The following is a 19,135-nucleotide window of genomic DNA, read 5'->3' as shown; positions in this document are numbered from 1 at the left end:
CAGCCTGGCATGACATGTCTTTACTCCGCCCCACCAGCAAGCTGGCCTCACAGCTAGTGGTGGTCTGTGACTCATACTCTGCACCACATGCTATGCAGCGCTCCAGCCAGTTTGGGTACAAAGCAATATTTTAAAAGGGAATAACAAATATGCAAAAATGTTAAATACAAAGAGTTTCACAACATGTACAGTATTATTTTCAGGATACTATTGTTTTTACTATTATATTCATTAATATTATTATTATTATTATTATTATTATTATTATTATTATTATTATTATTATTATTATTATTATTATTATTATGTTATACCCTATAAAACACAGACGATGCTTGCACAACACATAATTTTTCAATTAATTGTATATGTGCTCAAACAATATAATTATACAACAGTCAATGTATGTTGGGCTTGTCACACAAGTCCCAATGAGCACATCCCTTATGTGTCAGCTTGTGCTTCATGAATAGCTTGTGACAGGCAGTGTGTGGGATGTCTCTTTCAATTTGGACTTGTGTTCCCTCTGCAACAGTTCATATTGTGCTGTTTATAATAAGACACTACACAAATCATGTTCATTTTGTGGTTATCAGAGTAAACCAAATTAATCAATATAAGCACAGGGGCAAACGTCCAAGCAGAATTGCGAGGCTTGGTAAATTATGCCTCCAGTATTGGCGAATCGCTGCCTGGCATACGATTTGAAATGTCACACAGAAGTACCGGTAGGCTAAGTAAAATACTGCAATACTTAATACTTCCCCTGTCAGACCATGAAAAAGAGAAGAATCAGTTTTGATATGCCACTAGCTGAAACCATAAACTGTATCGGTCTATGTCAATGGTCTATGTTGTCACACGGCGTAATATGGGGTTACACGGAAGTGGGCGTGGTCACGCCGTTACCATGGCAGCATTGTTTGCACTGTCAGTCAGTTGTGTTCGAAGTATTTCTTTTTCTTACACAGCCTGTAGTCAGTCTTGCTGCTATTTTCATCTGCAATGGCTAGTTAATCTCGGAGAGCCAGTGACAAAGCGTAAAACGTAGCGTTAGAAAAAGTTGGTCGTTTGTGATATTTTGCCCAAACTTGCCAAATGGAAGCGGACAAGACTGAAGACACGGCGCTGAAACGCAACGCAGAAGTCAACGATAGGTGGAGTTTTCTTAGACCAATGGTAAACTTTAATATTTTTAGATTGGGGTTCATTTAGTAAGTGATAATAACCGATCAAACTGTCACAAGCTATGAAAGAGGAAGTCTCTAAATGAAAATGTTAAGTCCAAACATAGGCACAATTCACATTCCACATTTGCAGGGTCACTTTTACAGATATGTTAGAAAACTGACATGTTCATGACATTTATACAAATACTTTATAATTAGATGTACAATGTTTTTTCCCCAAACAAACAATATATTAAAGGACAAAAGGACAAAACTAATTTTGTTCCATTACTAGAAAAAGAAAAAAAAATCTGATATCGTGCCTTTAATTTCGATACTGAACAAATGCATTCTATTTTAAAATCTTACAGGTCAACACTTGTAAATTGCACCACCCCCTCAAGTCTCCACCCGACAAAACCCAGAGGACAGTGAGTATTTCTTTGAGGATGTTTATATATATATTTTTTGTCACGTAATGTTTTTTTTATTTACATTTACAGACATGTTTAGTCAGAGAAGACGTTGTAGCGTTCAGTGATATGCATGTGGCGTCTCCTTCCGGCCAAGGCAGTCCAAATAAATCAGGCAACCTTCTTCCTCTTTGCGCAAAACAACCACCGTAGTCATCTAATCTTTGAAAAGCGTTTCACGTGTCTACAACCTTTTATTCTTTTGTAGAAAAAAGACTTCTCAGATATAGCTCTGGGCAAAGGCCTCCCATTCAGACACCTCTTTCACCAGTGAGAGGGTTTTCTGAAGCAGTAATGGCATCACAGAGAGTTGTACAGACTGGAACAGCACACGCGTCACAGGAAAAGCCGAACAGATCCCTTTCCAACAATTTTGATTCCTTTAACAGCAAGCCCATTGGTAACTTCATTTGTTACTTCCTTGTTGCTCCATTGACCGAGGAATGTTTTATAATAACTTTCTTCTTTTTTTGTTAACAGGGTCAAGAAAATTTAACTCAAATGGCCATTGTTTTGATTTCAACCAGTTGCAACATGAGGCCTCTTCTTCAAATTTTCTGCGTATTGACTTGGACAGGTGATGATTATGATTATGATTATGATTATGATTATGATTATGATTATTATTATTATTATTATTATTATTATTATTATTATTATTATTATTATTATTATTATGTTCTTTGTATTTATCTGCCGGAAGAACCCTATAATACCGCTAGGGGGCAGCAAATACGATGGTTTAAAGAACAACTAACCCCCAAATCAACTTTTTTTTCTAGCTAAGTTGTATAAATGGGTTTCTTATAGTGTTGTCTACGTGTATATGTCACTATTTTAACAATTTAGTGCAAATTTGTTGAAATCCTGTCTTTGTGTCCCAAACCGTCTGTGTGGCGCCATCTGCAGCGAACTGTCGGTACTGCATTTGATTTTTTGAATTCGGCACCCAATTAGCGGAGGGGAGAGAGATGATGTCAGGAGGCGAGAGATGATGTCACGGGCTCTGCCGCTCTGGGGTATAAAAAGGCTCAGTCTCGCTCACGCCCCCGTAGCGAGTTGGAGTTGGAATAACGAGAGAATATTATCATCGATTGTCAGGTTTGCGATTAGTTGTCATAGCATTTAGGTAGATTTTATTAGGATAGCTTTTTTATTATAAATAAGTGTATAGTTTTAGTAGTGTTAGTTGTTGAATATTGTAGTTGTAATCACTAGTTGCTTTTATTGTTAGATTAGTTCGCTCAATTTAGCTTAGGGCGTTTGTTAGTATTGCTTTTAGTGGTCTATCGTGTATAATTTAATTGTTAGTTGTTAATTGTACTGTGTTAGGATGGGGAGGAAGTGTAGCGTAGTGGGGCTGGAGTTTGCAAAGACCATTTTACGTGCTGATTCCTTCGCCAACTTCACCGAGGTTGAACTGGGCTATGCTAGTCTTCTGCGTTTGAAGAGCGAGGCCGTCCCCACCGACTCTGCTGCCCCGCCAACAATGTGAGGTGAGTGAGAAAAATAATGATTTACCCATTTTGGGTTTGGTAGTAATTGCATTGATTGTAGCTGCTGTAAAAAGAGGCACTTGGTTCACTCTGTCCCGGTCATTTCTGTCAGTAGAAGCTACTTTGCTCACAGATTGAGTCATGTACAGTATATAGAATTTTTATGTGCACGTCAGAATAGATCGTTATTGTAGTGTCTCAAACAAATTCGCCGGTTTGGCCTCTGATAACACCAATCACATGAGTCGTGTAGATATGTTGAAAAAATATGGCGTGTAAATAGACTCTGCAGCCTCAGCTCCAGGCGACGTGTCCCGCACTCGCTCACTGTGGCTGAGGAACAGCAGCCACCGGTTATAAGCGCGTCTACTCGCTGCCCGGGGCAGCCTGCTAATGCATCAGTCTGCAAAGTTACGCCAACACTGTGCTCAAATGTGCACGAGTCTGAGCACCAAACTAATCTAAGTTTGACATGACTGTAGCTTTTGACAGTAGAGCATCTACAAGCTAGCCTGTATAGCTAACGTATAGCTAGAACGTACTGTGTGTCGGAGGCTAAACTGACCCGCTCCGTGCGCGCTCTGCTCCCGTTTGATGCTCGACTGCGGTCAGTGAGGAGAGGGCTGACCACTCCAGGTGGACCGTGTGGTCAGTGAGGAGAGGGCGCTCACAGATGTGAGCTGTTCTTACGTGGTTTCAGAATCAGTATAGTTGTTATTGCCATTGTTGTTGAACAGGTTCACAAAGTAGGATCAATTCTGATAATTATGTTCATGTTGACAAGTTTTCTGAAGTGAACCAAAGTTTACACCTATTTGGACGCAGCTTTTCAAAATGCCAAACCATTTGGAAGTTTTTAGTAGCCGACTGTAGCCAGAATTAACCTGATACAAATATTTGGTTGATCTGCTATAGGGGGCATATTCTGAAGTATATCCTAGGTTGTATTCCTATAAATCATCAATACAAACAATGTGTTTGCATGTCACGTGTGTGTGCACTTTATAAATATTATTTATTGTTATGTTTTCAGCCAAAAGTGAGCAGAGAGAAATGTCCAGACTGATCCAGTCATTACAAGGCATGCAAGTGTCCAGGCCAATGTGAAGCCGAGCAGGCGACGCAAAGGTGAAATCTATTTATCCTTTATACAGTACTGTCATTTTATGTATAAAACAGTCTACACTTTTGTTTTTTTATATACTGTAGTTAGACACAAGTTGTGTAATTACTGCCATTTTAAACGTGTTTTTTTTGTTTGTGTTTTGTACAGCTACTCAAGCCCGGACCGCTTACACAAGCGTCGGTTGTGGGACAGGGGACCTGATGGAAATCCCTCTTCCTGACAGTCCCAGAGCAGCCTCTACACCTTTAAAAAGGAGAAGGTGTGAGGTGTCAGCGTCTGACCCCAGCTTCCACATCGATGACAGTGCCAGCACTGTGAACTGTTCAAGGTACAAAGAAAATCTAGAGTTTTAATTGAAAAAATATATACAGCGTCCTGGTTTTTTGAGGGATGAAATATCCTTTATTTTATATAGCATTCCCACTGAAGTCCCTCCACACAAGGACAAAAAATATATTGTTCTTGAGGACCAACTGCTGGAGCTGTTTAGGCGATGTCCTGTCTGGGTCACTCAACAGTGTCCTCGCTGTGAGTTCTCCAGTCAGTGGTCCAGTCAGCCCATGGTGAACAACATCCCAGCTGGAAACCTACAGCTCTGTGCTGTTCACCGGCTCATCCTTTAGCCAGATTTCAAAGGCACTACAAAAACATTTTATTTTTCCATATATTATCCGATGATAACAGATGTTTTAATTTTATAGTTCTTGGGGGCCTTCAATATTCAGGGACTGTCAGAGCAGTGCTTCTATAGGCATCAGGCAAAGCTCCTCATCCCTACAGTCAACTGGCAGTGGAAGCTGGAGCAGGATGACCTCATCAGGGAGGCTCTTGAAAGCGGCTCTGTGTCACTGGGCGGGGACATGCGGGCAGATTCACCTGGTAAATACATTTAATAAACATTTATCTGAAGTATTAAAAGTCAGCTAATGTATAACTTGCATTCATGTAGGACATTCAGCCAAGTATGGCAGTTACACCATGATGAATCTAACGAGTAACAAAGTCATTGACATCGAGCTAGTCCAGGTAAAACATTACAATACAAACATAAATATGTAACTTTGGATAACTGTGCATTATGATAGAACTCATATTCTTATTTTTTTGTCTTATTAGAGCAATGAGGTTGGAAACAGCGTGTGCATGGAGAAGGAGGGGTTTGTGTTTTGTGTCCCAGAGATTGGAAAAAAATGATGCGCTGGGCCAGAAAAGGTGAACGGAGGAAATGACGAGGTGGAAGAAAAGCATTGTGAACCATCTATATGAATCATCTCTACTGGTCACCATCAAAGGCTGTGGCTGAGTGGACATCTGGGCAACTACATTCAGAATGTCCACGGAAAACCCCCTGTCCCCTCGCTGTCTTCACAGGCCTTTGGTTGGGGATGATGCAAGAGTGTGGCCAAAATCAAGTATGTGTAATTACAACTACTCCTCCTAATATCTAATTTATATTGATGTATTTACACTTCACATATCAATTTATTATTCTTTGTAATTCTTTATAATTCTTTGTAGGCACAGCAGCATGCGAGAGACTCTTACTCTTTTGTTAACACCACGTTTTTTGAAAGATTAAGCTAAAATAAGCCCACAATACCACACTTCAAATATTGAGGAATCCATAGTCTGATTCTCACAATAGTCTGGGCTTCTTATTCAAAGGAATGCTGGCCAGGTAATGATTCCTAAAGGTTCAACAAATATTCACTAGTTATTTTATCACTTTGAAATGTTTAGAAAATAGATACTGCATATTAATGTTTATTTGTGAAATTTTAGGGTGCAGGTTGGTGCCTTGAATTATGATTTAAAAAAGGCAAATCGTCATAGTGTATCCAAAATTCAAGCGTGGAGACTACACAGTGAGAGCCATGAAGACCAGAGCTACCTCAGGTATGTCACATTAAAAACAACACAACCAATGCTTTTACAAGGACAAATGTTTTGTGCTTTGTTTACAGTCTACTTTGACCAACTAATGGCCCTGCTGTTTGAAAGTGTGGTCGAGGATCCTCTCCCATATCAGGAGCACACAAAGGACCTGTGCCTGAACCATTCTGTGCCCATTGGACAACGTAATAGATTAAAATCAATGTTTCATGCAAGATTTAATTGTGGGCAGTAAAAAAAAAATGAAGCCTGTATATGTTCTGTCAGATATGTCACAGGAAGGTATATGCAGCACCACTGTTTCTAGAAGCTGAAAACTTACTGCATGTATATTTATTACAGTTGGTATTGTATAACATAACCAGTCAACTTTGTCTGTTCAATTTGTTTATTGCACACATCTATGTAGACCAAGTGAGTGGCACATGCAGCTCAACCTCAAGTGAAATGTGAGCTGTAAGTTTGTAGTAAGTTTTACCAAAGAAATTGTGCTATAATTTGGAAATTGCACTGTTGTAAGAGCCAGAAGTGCAGAATCAAGTACTGGTACAAAACAAGATCTATAATTTTCATTAATATTTCAATATTCAACTAAAAAAGCATACATATAAATACTTCATTATAGCCTTTTCTCTACAGTGTCATCATTCAGTGGTAGTTTAGTGTATGTGTTAACGTTGGTTAAACCTTTTAGTTCACTAAATTTAGTAATAGAAATTACTTCAGGCTATTTACTTAGGGCTAACTGGCTCTTTGGGTTCACAATGTTACAGTCAAGCCTTTAGAGAAACATGACCTGAATGATTCTGTCTCACATCTTCAATGGCAAACCAAAAACAATTTCAAAAAGACAGTGTTCCTGCTCAATAATACAGGCCTACATTTATTTATTTGATATGTTTTGTGCACTTTGCTGTAAGAAAAATAATAAAAATCTTTGTAACACAAATAGCCACGTCTCTATATCACACACTCTGCTGAGGACACTGAGATACATCTCCCATGTTAACGTAGACCACAGCAAAAGTCTACATCTAAAATAGATCGGTAAATTCTGAAGCAGCCAGGACAGTTACGTCCCTTAGCTGCGATGCTAACGTCGATCGAGCTCAATGCTAAGCCGCTAGCTTTGTAAATGACAGAGGAATAAATGACCCAGCGCCTCAGGTACAAGGCCGCTGTCTGCCACGATGCCCCCCCCTGTGTAGAGAGAGCTGTCGAGCTGTCCCAGTGGAACAAGTTGCTAAATAAGTTAGCTCGCTGGAACTCCATGCTCCCATGCTCGGACTTTGTTTACGAGGAGCGGTGCAGGTGCAGCGTCGAAGTCAGAAGCCTCAAGCCCCTCCCACCCCTCACCCCTCCCGCGTGCCCCTTAGTCCTCCAGGCAACGCCCCCTTTCTGTTGAGATTTTCAAATCTGAGGCTCTGATACTGAGGCTCTGGAAGGAGGGGTTAGTAGCCCTTTAAGTTACTGATTCCGCAATATCACTCATTCACTTCAGTTTATCATGTTATAGATGGCACCAAGCAGCCAACCCCAAAGTTTAGTTTTATTTGATTTCATTTATTTGAAGGACGATGTGCAGTTGCATTAAAAAGATGGCTGCACCAGATTTAGCACATGATCATTTCCATCTGTAGTCCTTAACAACACTTTCTTTCTCACTTAATAAGGAGCTGTCTTAAAGAATGCCCCAAACTTGGCTTCATTTGTGGACTGCAACTTCTGAACCTGCAGCACAACTATATTAGAAGAATCCAACACTTATCTCAACTTCAGCAACTTATTTTCTTGAATTTGTATGATAACCACATTACTGACATGACAGGAATTGAGTACCTGAACACTCTACGGATTCTCATGTTGGGGAAAAACAGGTTAGTTTAGTCTTTTGAATTAATGCCTTTTTGAAATAACGTTACACAACACATTTGTCTGTCTTTTCAGGATACAAAAAATAAAGTCTCTAGAGCATTTGGTCAAACTGAATGTGCTTGACTTACATGATAATCAAGTGAGTTATATAATACAACGATTATTCTATGTGATTTTAATCCCACCGGAGATAATGCTCTTAATTTACCAACTCACTAAACAACCCTTTGAACATTCTGTTGCACAGATCACAGCAGTTTATTTATAATTCAAGTTGTGCTCCTCATGTTTTGTCAATTTCTTCTTTTGACTATCATTTACCATTCGGCTGGCTACTTAGTATTTTACTTATTATGTGTCTGTGGGTGCATGTGCGGGTTTTTTGTATGTTTTCTTTTTCAACTGTTACCCGAGGTCAGTTAGTCATTTACACCGAAGCCTCACTCAAAGGAAAGCTTCAAAGCTGTGGAAAACAATACTAATGTCCTCTGTGAATTTTAACAGCCCGTGGAAAGGGAAGCGGCAATAGAGCTTCTTTGGTCAAATTAATGTTTTGTCTGCACAAGCCTCATGCTTCTCCTTGGAGAGTTTTTTTTTAAATATATTTTTTTAATGGATCTTGGTCTTAGTTTGTGCCTCTGCATTGCAGTAATACATGTTCTGTTACATATGTATTGTACAGTAATTACTTTCCCTGATTTGTATGTGTGTGGGTGTGTGTGTGTGTGGTGTGTCATGTGGGAGATTTTAAAGGACAGAATATGAAGCCGTGTAGACTATTCAGGCTGCATAGACACAATGTGATCTGACATGTACTATTGTGCTTTTCACTTGACTTGTAGTCAAGTGCTTCGCACAGTTTATTAACACATGTAGGAGTAAATAATACAAAATACACAATAAGGAAAAAGAAAGTTATTTAGGAGCTAACACTTTTATTGTACTTACTTCCTTTCAGATATCTAGGATAGAAAATGTCTCTCAGTTGTGTGAGCTACGAGTGTTGAACCTGTCTGGAAACAACATTTCTAGAGTGGAAAATGTGCATGGTCTCCGCTGTCTGACAGAGCTCAACCTCCGACACAACTGCATCACTGCTCTGGTGAGAAATGTTTTATTTTTTTATCATGATTATTATTATTATTATTTGCATTTACAGTTTTAGATCTTGATCTAACAATCTAAAACTGTGTGAACCTAACTTGGTGGTACTTGTAAGGTCAAATATTGGCACCAGAAATGTTACCCACTCTTTAGACTATTTAGAATTTTAGATGATGTCATTTTGTTTGCCACTGGGGAAAAAACAACCCAAAAATTGCAACCTCCAAGTATCCTGGATTCTATTTTCAGGCCAATCTTTTTAGGTGACTGGAAACAAGTGTAACACCTGTATTATGGGGTCATACACTTCTGGGTTTGTTGAATGGAGCTATTTAGGATTTGTGAGAAAAGACCCCCCGCCCCCATCTGTCACAAGGTATTTTTATGTCAATAGCCTGTTGCTAATGACAATAAATACTAAAGCAGTCAAAATTTCCAGTGTGTGGGTAACAAATACAATACAGAATGATGACATAACATACACTTAATGTACCACTTTAACATTTATTGTACAGCGTCTAAGAACTGTTGAAAATGTGCTCTGGAAAATAAGATCTTTCAAATACTTAAACCCCCCCTTCGTGTGCATTTTACCTTCTGTATTTATTCGTGCAGACAGTTTTCTTTGTTGTTTCATTCAACCAAGACTGCAGTGATGAGAGGTAGGGCTCAGTCTACTGTGTGTGCCAGAAAAACAGACATGCAAGCTGTCATTGAGAGGAGGGTGGAGCTGGGATAAAAAGGTGAAGGCAAGGCCGTTTATAGACTCTCAGAATTCACCCACAGGCACTGAGCAACACAGCTGCACTTTGGCTGATTCTGCAGCTGATTGGCTGTTATCAACGGGCTTTTTTTAAAGGGAGACTACCTCTTGGATGATTGTCGATTCAGTACACCAGCTCAGCAGTGACATCATTCTGTCTTAGACGTTACTTGCTATATTTAGCTCAAGATAGAGTATATTCATTACTAGAATGTGGTATGATGGTAGGTGGTACCCTGTCCTGTCCTGACCATTGATTTCCAGTAATGAAGAATACTAAACTTCAATTGATTACAGAGAAACTGAACTGACTTACAGTGGGTGTATATACATGGGTACGATGAGAGGGTGAACTCATCATTCTGGCAAGTGTAATCGCGCCACAGAGCTAATTTAAAGCCAAGTGCTAAGGATCCAGAGGAAGTTGTGTGGGAGGCTGCAGAAAGAGTCGGTACTGCTGATCCAGCTCATTCAGAATGCTGCTGCTGGGAGTGTCCTCTCTCTCCTGTGAGTCTTAGCACTGTGTCCACACCCACCATAGAAGAGAGCAGCTGAGCATGCAGTCCCCAAACAATGCCGTCACATCAGCTGAAAGGACATGGCCGTGTCTATGTCTTGTTTATCCTCTTACAGTATATGTAGTCACATAAATTCAGCTCCTCATTCATTCCTCTACTGCGCAAGCTCATCAGTCCATTCAGTTGCAGTTGTACTCATCCTGTTTATCTTGCCAGGAGCTAAAGCAGCTAGCATCTGTAGCTGGTGGTGGATGTGGGTGAGAGAGGGTTTGGAGTCATCTTCCTGCAGCAGGGGATCTCTGCATTAGCGCAGCACACAAACCCCTCCCCCTCCTCTCCCTCTCTTTTGCCCCACCTCTCCATGTGCAGACACAGCAGCATGCTCTATGTGTGCGCGCATTGTGGCTGAGGATGCTGTGTACCGCAGCTAAGTGCTGCAAGGTGACTGAGGGAATGGAGGAGACAGACAAGCTCTGACTACAGTGAGGATGCGGTGCTCTTGTTCTGATCGTCTCTGTCTATCTCTCTCCTCTCTCCCTCTTTCTCCTCATCAATTTAGGCTGAGCTGGACTCCCTGCCCTGCTTGCAGCGTCTGTTTCTCAGCTGCAACAACATTAGCAGGTAAGTGCTCTGACTGCTTAACTCCCTCCTCACCATGGCACAGGAAAAGATCTGATGTCCAGTCAGGGCCACATCCTCTGCATGGGCTGTTGGCCTGGCCTGGCCTCTTCGCTGCTGCTAGAACACGTTACCCCTCATAAAGATTATCTGTAACAGGCTAAATACAACACACTTGTTCTTTCAAAGCAATGTCAATTCAGCATGGGGTTGTCTAGATTAGGCAGCAGTGAGCAAGAATGAATGGATTGTGTAGCCAACAGGCTACCTTTTTCCAAGCAACTGCACTGACAGTCAGTCCAGCTGTCGCAAACCAGTACTGTATTAAACTTGTTATACAAATTGTATACATGTTTTAATGTTGACAGCAATATTGAGCATAAAAATATACTGCTTATATTGCCACAATGTGTTGCAAGATATAAGACCTGAACTGTTTCAGGAAGTGGTAATGTTTGTGTTCATGTTTTGAATGAGTTTCAAAGTTATGCTTTTTAATAGTTAAATTAAAACGATTAAAAAGATCTTCATTTCAAATTTAGCTAAAACTTCCTCCATTTTTCTTTTGTCTATAGATAAAGAACTTTTTATTCACAGATCACAAATCCATGTTAACTTGATTGACACGTGACATTGTACATTTGTCTTGTCTGCCTTTTCAGTTTTGATCAGCTAGCGCGTCTTGGAGAACTGTGCTCCCTTTCTGAGCTCACCCTGGATGGGAATCCTGTAGCCCTGGAGACATGGTACAAGCAGGCCGTCCTGCGCTGTGTGCTTCACCTCAAACAGCTGGACATGAAGCGCATCACAGTAAGAAGAACTGTTGTTGGTTTCCTCAGACCAGCACTTATACTGCACTTACTTTTAAGATTGTGCTTTTGAGCACAAATGTGTGGATCATCTGCCATATACAAACATTAATTGCTGTATGGTTATGGTTAAATACTTTGATATATTCCAGTGGTATAGTCAAATATCTATGTTGGTTGTCAGAGGGACACACGTGTGACATTTATTTGGATGTTAATCTAGTCTCAATTTTGGAGACCTGGACACATTTTCATTCATTGGGATAATTTTTAAGAATGGAAGGTATGATATTTTCATTCTAAATAGAACCCTTCATGTTCTGGACTGAGTATCAGAGCAATAAATAGCAACTCAAAGTTGTTAGTAATGCCTCTGTTACAATGCTGATGCCATGCTGGAATGTCATCTGCATAACCTCTAAAACTACTGGCCATGAGGCTGTCATGTGAAGACCCAGTGCCATCTTAGATATACTCTTAACATTAACACATAACATGGGAAACTGCCATTCATTGCTGATCCTTTGTTACTTTATAATGGACATATATTATGCTAGCAGAAATGCATTCTGGGAGTTTGGGCTTTTCTCAATAGCTGTGCACCAATGACCTTAGTCTGAAAGAGCTAATCCTGTGATGGAGACGGCTGGTGTGAGAATCCTTTTCCAAGCGACTTCTGGTGTTCCCTTTATCTAAATTCTATCGTGCCAAGTATACTCATGAAGAATTGTTATGATCGTAGAAACTATGTTTTTCAGGACGAGGATCGGCGTACATCTGGTATACAAGCTCGGAAAGAGGAAGAGAAGAAAAGGGAGAGTCACAAACAGTCCATTCATAAGGTTAGACAATGAACTGTATTGCTCATGTTGTTTTGTAAAAGCTACATTTTATAAGACTTTTTCCCCAATAGAGGACATGCAAAATTGAAATCTAAATAGAAAATAGAGTGGATAATCAATGAATAACATTGCAGACTTTCCACTCCATTTGCTGCTGTTGCCATGATGGAATACTGTTGCTACAATCAATAGTTTTGTATAGCCCAATATCACAACGGGAGTTGCCTCACAGGACTGTACAAACATTAAAGCAACGAAACAAAACAGTAAACTAGACAATGTAAAGTTCAGGCAAATGAAGTATCCAGGCAAACATAATGTCCAAATAAACGTCGGTAGCAGGTGGTGACAAGCCCTGTGGGTGTCCCCTGGGTGTTCCCTGTCCCCCTGTCCTTAGAAAAAAGAAATCCTGGGGAGAACCATGGAACCAAGGAGAGATCCACTCCCATGGATGAACAGGCTGTAGAGACCCAGGGCCGATGGGAGTCCTCCTACTGTATGTGGTGTTACTTTATGTGAAACCTGGAAATTAATACGTTTTACTACATTAAAATAGTAAAATAGAGGCTAGACTTGCTCTATAGCAGTGAGTTTTGTCTTGTAGCTGAACTGAGAGTGATGGGATGGCATACTAATAGCCACTTTAAGTGTGTGCAGCTGTCCTTTTCTTACTTTGGGGCTCATATAAAAGGGGTATGCACATGCGTTCTTTTCATTCTAAACAGAACACTCAACATTCCCGGAATCGGATTGAGTGTCAAACAAATGATAACTTAATTCAGATCAAGTTGATACTCATTTGGCTTCTGTTGCTATGTTGTTGCCATGTTGGAATATCATCTGCATAAACTCGATAGGGTGCTATATCTAAATACAGTTTGCTGCAGTGTTTCGACTGGTCTTAACACCCTATCTTTTCCAGAACTGAAATTCAGCTGTATTTTTATTCATGTTTTATAGGAGAAGCGGCGCCTAGCAATCCGAAATGCAGCGCAACAGTGGGAGGGTGTCAGGGCCTGCCTGGAGCTGCCACCAACAAACGGAGCTAAAGAAGAATTCAGTCCAGAGAATAGCCCGGCACACAGTCCTGCCCAGAGCAATGGTGTCACGCAGGAGTCTTCTCCAGAGGAACCAAAGTATGCCTGCTTTATTGTGCCCTTCATGTCTGCATTTACCTTTTACACTTTATTGTAAACTGTGCATCTTCAATCCTTAACCTCATATTTGTTGCAAAATCTACAATTTATAAAGCATATGTAATAGACTGGCAAAGATAAAGACATTGTTGAGCCTCAGCACCTTTTTACACTAGAGCAGTGGTCCCCAATGAGGGGGTCGCTGGCACTGAAGCAGGGGTCGCAAGATGATTCTAAGACAATATTTTTCACATTTCCGACACTGAATTTGATGTATTGTTTATTGAAAAGACCTTTAATGAAATAAGTTGTTTCCAATCATAAATATAAGTTTAAACTGAGCGGTGGAGTTGGTTTTCTTGCTTCACAACAAGAAGGTCATGGATTCTCATCATGTACACTATATATATATATATATATATATATATATATATATATATATATATATATATATATATAATAGTATTATAGGATAATAGGATTAGATCTTCATTGTAATTTTTCAAGAAAAAATTATAATTGTATTACCTCTAAACATTAAGTCAAGGTCAAGTGTAATAACTACAAAGTACATTTTAGTAAAAAGCCTAGTGAATGTAACTCAGACATTTGTGCGTACTACCCATTTTTGGTTAATAGGATTTTAACCTGTCAATTATTTGGCATGACTAAGACTATTTGTCTCACTACAGGCGACTCAGCCCGGGTTCAGGACCAGAGCGCCTCTCCGGGGGAACAGAGAGCAGACTGCGCTCTAACAGTCGCCCAAATAGCCCACGAGATCCTAAGTATGTGATGTGCATGTTTGTGTGTACTTTTGATCGTACGCTCAGTAGTAGTGACAGCATATGATTAAATGTTTAAAGACTATCTTCCATTCCAGCAAAACGTAGAAAATTAGAACAACTGGTCTATTTTAACAAGTATTATAGTCAGCAAGCCAAGAAGCGCATTATAATCAGTTAGAAACACTTAAAATAGAAAAGTATTAACAACAGCCTCATACCCCCAGTAATTTGACACAACTTGTTAATTGAATAGTTTCGAGCTAGGTTATCAGGTCTATTCTAATTAAATAGAGTTCATGTTGGTAGGTATGCAGCATACAGGTCATGTCAAGCGGAGGATTAAGTTGTTGAGGAGCCTGAGTGCATTGGATTATCTTAAGTGAGTAAAACACACCACAAATGAGGGTGTTCCACGTGGCATAAGTCTCGCTTGCTCAGCGCCGGCTGCAGAACAAACTTGTTCCTTCAAGCACATTAACTGATCATCTATTTTGACGCTGTCATTACTTCAAATTACACTTCGACATGCAATTAAGCGTCAAAACTCTTCATTTGCACTTCTAGGTTGTTCTTCCTTTTCCGACGTCGTACACCTCACTGGCGAGGTGTGGCACGTCCCAGTCATTAAACTTCACTTGTAGTCTGGCGTCAGTCTGTCTATTAGTGGATATATCTTCTGTTTCTACCTGTTATTACTTGCTACAGGAAATATTTAACTGAAGAATCAGAATCAAGATCTTTATTCGTGACCACAGAGCAATTTCGTGGAATTTGCTTTCGGCACAACATTTCATTCAGAAATTCAACTCTCCAAGCATTCACGAGTAAACATTCCATTCCATTACTTACTGGTCTTCACCCACTGTGTATTGTTGATTATTGTTATTCTACATATTATTCTTTTTCACTCAACACTATTTTATTAATAAGGGATCCTGCCTTCTGTCAATCTTCCAAAACAAAAAAGCAACATTAAGGTTTGATCATTCTAAATCAAAATGGTTGCAGTTGCGCATCGTGCAGCCCGCAGATACTTGACACTGTCACCAGCGTTTTAGCCAACCCTAGGGCTCAGCAGCCTTTTTGAGACTGCTCAGATTCTCTTCTTTCACTAGTCTTTGTCAGGAAAGGGCACCTTAAAATGTAACTTGAAGAGGGGGCGTGCACAGTTTGGTGAACTGTGCATGCATTATACTCTAAAGTACAAGTCTTTGATATTTGCATACGGCTTGCTATGACCTGGAGTTTCATAAATACCAGAAAATATGCCCATTTGACACTGATACTGCATTTCTCTCTCACAGGCTTGTGGAGACAGGCAGTGGCAGTGTGCAGAGCTTGTCCATGTCAGAGAGTCACCTCGCTGAGCTGGATGGAGACACTCTGAGATTATTTGGACTTGGGGCCCTGGAGGCTCTTGAAAGAGGCTGGGGAGTTCAGACCGCTGGCGCTGTCACTGTAATAACCTTCCGTTACATCAACTTTGACGCCATTGTACCAACACTGCCACGAATAAGGGTCAAGTTTCCTAATCTGTCGGTAAGGAGGAGAATAGACTCAATATTTAACTCTCAATTGCTGATATTTGAAATAACGCTGTTACATTTCATATTTCGGCAGCATATGATCTTCTTAGAAACTAGTATTAGCCGACTGCCTCAGCTGGCTGCGCTGGCTCAGGTGAGGCGACTGGACCAGCTGACCGTCCACCCCGAGGGAAACCCAGTGGTCAGTCTCTCTCTGTGGCGTTCCTTTGCCATATACAGGCTTCACCACTTTAACCTGCAGAGGATCAATGGCCAAGAGGTATGGGGCACTTTAGTACAATTTGTAATGCAGTAGCTGAAGAGCATACTCCTCCCACAGGTGACCATGAATGATGTGATAGCAGCTGAACGCGTCTTCGGGACGCTGGGTCATATAGCAGCCACTGAAACGCCACGTTGCCGTCTTCTGTTGCTCTTAGAAGAATCCAGGTAATTGCATTGGTTATGAACGGAACGTATGTTTTTGAGGCACAATGTAATTGACAGGGAACTTTAGGGAAAAGTGTAAAGTGTGCTTAGTGTGTCTGTGAGCATGCTGTTTTTGTTGTAAAGATTAAACCTGGCAAAGAGATACCAGCAGAATTAATAACAGTGTTGCAGGGTAAAGGGTGGGTATTTGGCAGTTAGACACAAACATTCCTTTTTCTCCTCAGCCAACTCCTCACATCTGTCATCTTGTGTCTAATTCTGCAAGTGTGACTATACAGTTAGCCACTATGTAGCTCTTAGTTTGTTTTTAATGTACAATTTATTTAGGCTTCTCCTTTGGCAAGGGGGATAATGTTTGAATTAGTAAAGATTTCTGTATTTGTGTTTCATTTTACATCAACAGGGAAGTGCCTTTTATTAGTCTATTTTTACATAGACATTATCCTTTAATGTAAAAAAACAACAACAAAAAAAATAACATTATACAAGCAGTACACAGCAATTGTACATTTCTCTAAATTACAAGTGCGCTAGCAGGACAGTGCATGGTATAGCACGTACAAGACCTGTATATCTGCTTCGTTGTTGACTAAACTCTCACTCTACTGCCCCTCTGATTGTAGTGTTTACTGTGATGGAGACCACAATGCGTGCACTTTGTAAACAGATTTCACGGTAGGCACTGTAGTGCAGTGGTTAGCGCTCTTGCTTCACAGCTCGAAGCGCCCGGGTTTGAATCCCACCTGGACGAGGCCTTTCTGTGTAGAGTTTGCTCTAACATGTATGTGTGTTAAAACATGTACAATAGGGGTGAATGATGTGTGTGCGTGAATGAATGGTGATGGTCAGAGGAAACGTTGATGTAGATGTGTTCAGTCACGAACTGTGACAGTGCTTCTGTCAGTCTACCCGGGGAAAACTGAAGCTACATATGTAGTTTCTGTAGTGCTTTGGGGCGACTTGTGTCATGTGAAAAGCACTATACAAATAAGCTTCCATTCCATTTCTATTAACTAACTACAGCTGGTTGACTGGAGTCAATTATCTTTCACTAATGCTGGCACAGCAACGAACAAGTTGGTCTGCAGACAACAACTGACTGACAAATAAGAAATCCGAGCTGTTTTTAAGACCTGCGTATGTGTCAGATGCAAGATAAAATCTATTTAATCTTTTTACTTGATCACACATTTGTCCCCTTTTGTCATGATCTGAAGGAAGCGACAGCTTCAGTTCTTGTTAGAGGGGCGTGGTCGGCGTGCAGGGCTGAGTCCAGAAGAGTTACGAGACAACGGGAAGCTCTTGGGGGAAGGCCTAAGCAGAGCACTCTTCAACTATCCCAGTCGAGACACCAATGCAGAAAGCCCTGAGGTCTGTCTTTACTGTCTTCACTTACTTACCCTTGAATGGTAGAATGAATTTGCCCATGGCTACAATTCGGAGTGGCTTGTTCATTAACATGCACTGTCCCAACCAAATAAACCAATACAAAAAAATAAAATAAACATTCAATATTCAAAGCAAATTCAAAAATACCTTGAAGGATAAAAAATGCTTCTGTCCTATATATTTAGTCTTACATGTGCCTTTTGTTGCAGGAGGGCACAGTGGAGTGTTCAGAGCGTGCTTCCATGATTGAGCAGTATCTTCAGGATGTAGTCCAGAGAGCATCAGACACTAACCTAAAGGGTGAGGCTCTTCACAAACTCTGGCCCTCCATGTTTGCAGAAATGGTCAAAGACTGTGTATTGGACATGAAAGATCGAGCTGCTTTCCGGCGGGCCAGTCTAGTAAGACTCTCAGAAACAAAGTAAAAGGGACCAGTGGTCCATTGAAACGACACACTCTCACACATGGACACAGCTTTTGCCGCAAACTTGTACTCAACTTCATTTTAGCTCAAATATTATTTTTAAATCATGTCTGCAATACAGAGGATGACATGTCAAAGACATTTAGACTGAATGTAGAATTTTCCTGAAAATCAGCAATGCTGGGAGCTATACCATTGTACTTGAAGACAAGTAAGAGACTTGCTGACTCACTGTGCATTGTGGTTACTAAGCGCCCTGTGCACTTTAGCAGATTTTATTTTCTTCCACACCGTTACTGTCATCAGCTCTTACTGACCAGGGTGTCTTTTATTAACACTAGAATAATTTCTCTTAAACCATGCATTGTTTCTCACATTCTGCCTGACATTCAAGGTCCTAAAAGTGGACTTGTTTACCACATATTTTCTGTATGGTTATTAATGTTATTAATATTAAAACATGTCAATATTATCTGTTTCTTGTTTTCAATATTCATGTCCATCCATGCAATTAGTGCCTATTGTGTTCTTGTGTTCTTTAGTCTTTTCTTCCATACATTCCACGTTGTACTTGACCATGACCTAGAAGTGCTCCACTGCTCCAGTGGCAGCCTCCATGATAGAAGAAATGTGTGACTGTCCCACTGAGCAGGTCTACATTACAGTATTTACCTCTAAAGTGTATGCTTTAAAGCGGAATGCCCCTCAAGGCTTTGGAGCTATGTGAGCTTCATAC

General features: G+C 40.4%; 1 protein-coding gene and 1 long non-coding RNA gene across 2 annotated transcripts; both read left to right on the top strand.

Moving 5' to 3' along the window:
* Positions 1–1,057: 1,057 nt before the first annotated feature.
* On the top strand, positions 1,058–1,757 carry LOC306961915. Its single transcript, XR_013792797.1, has 3 exons — positions 1,058–1,179; positions 1,541–1,600; positions 1,673–1,757. It is a non-coding gene; the product is annotated as an uncharacterized lncRNA (long non-coding RNA).
* A 114-nt stretch (positions 1,758–1,871) lies between these two features.
* Positions 1,872–18,840, top strand: lrrc49 (leucine rich repeat containing 49). Its single transcript, XM_079554874.1, has 15 exons — positions 1,872–2,042; positions 2,123–2,219; positions 7,831–8,034; positions 8,105–8,171; positions 8,991–9,134; positions 10,977–11,038; positions 11,698–11,845; positions 12,603–12,686; positions 13,647–13,822; positions 14,515–14,610; positions 15,915–16,149; positions 16,231–16,416; positions 16,477–16,586; positions 17,804–17,957; positions 18,185–18,840. Exons 1-15 carry the CDS (start codon positions 1,937–1,939, stop codon positions 18,398–18,400), a joined length of 2,085 nt encoding a protein of 694 aa, XP_079411000.1. The 5' UTR covers positions 1,872–1,936; the 3' UTR covers positions 18,401–18,840.
* The last annotated feature ends 295 nt before the right edge of the window (positions 18,841–19,135 follow it).

The sequence above is a fragment of the Gobius niger genome (assembly GCF_951799975.1).
Source record: "Gobius niger genome assembly, chromosome: 4".
NCBI classification, from domain to species: domain Eukaryota; kingdom Metazoa; phylum Chordata; class Actinopteri; order Gobiiformes; family Gobiidae; genus Gobius; species Gobius niger.
This window is presented reverse-complemented; position numbering and strand designations above follow the sequence as displayed.

Coding starts and splice junctions, on each gene's coding strand:
- lrrc49 (XM_079554874.1), top strand. CDS start 1,937: ATGGCATCACAGAGAGTTGTACAGACTGGAACAGCACACGCGTCACAG. Junction 2,043..2,122: donor CTTTAACAGCAAGCCCATTG/GTAACTTCATTT, acceptor TTTTGTTAACAG/GGTCAAGAAAATTTAACTCA. Junction 16,150..16,230: donor TCAAGTTTCCTAATCTGTCG/GTAAGGAGGAGA, acceptor ATATTTCGGCAG/CATATGATCTTCTTAGAAAC.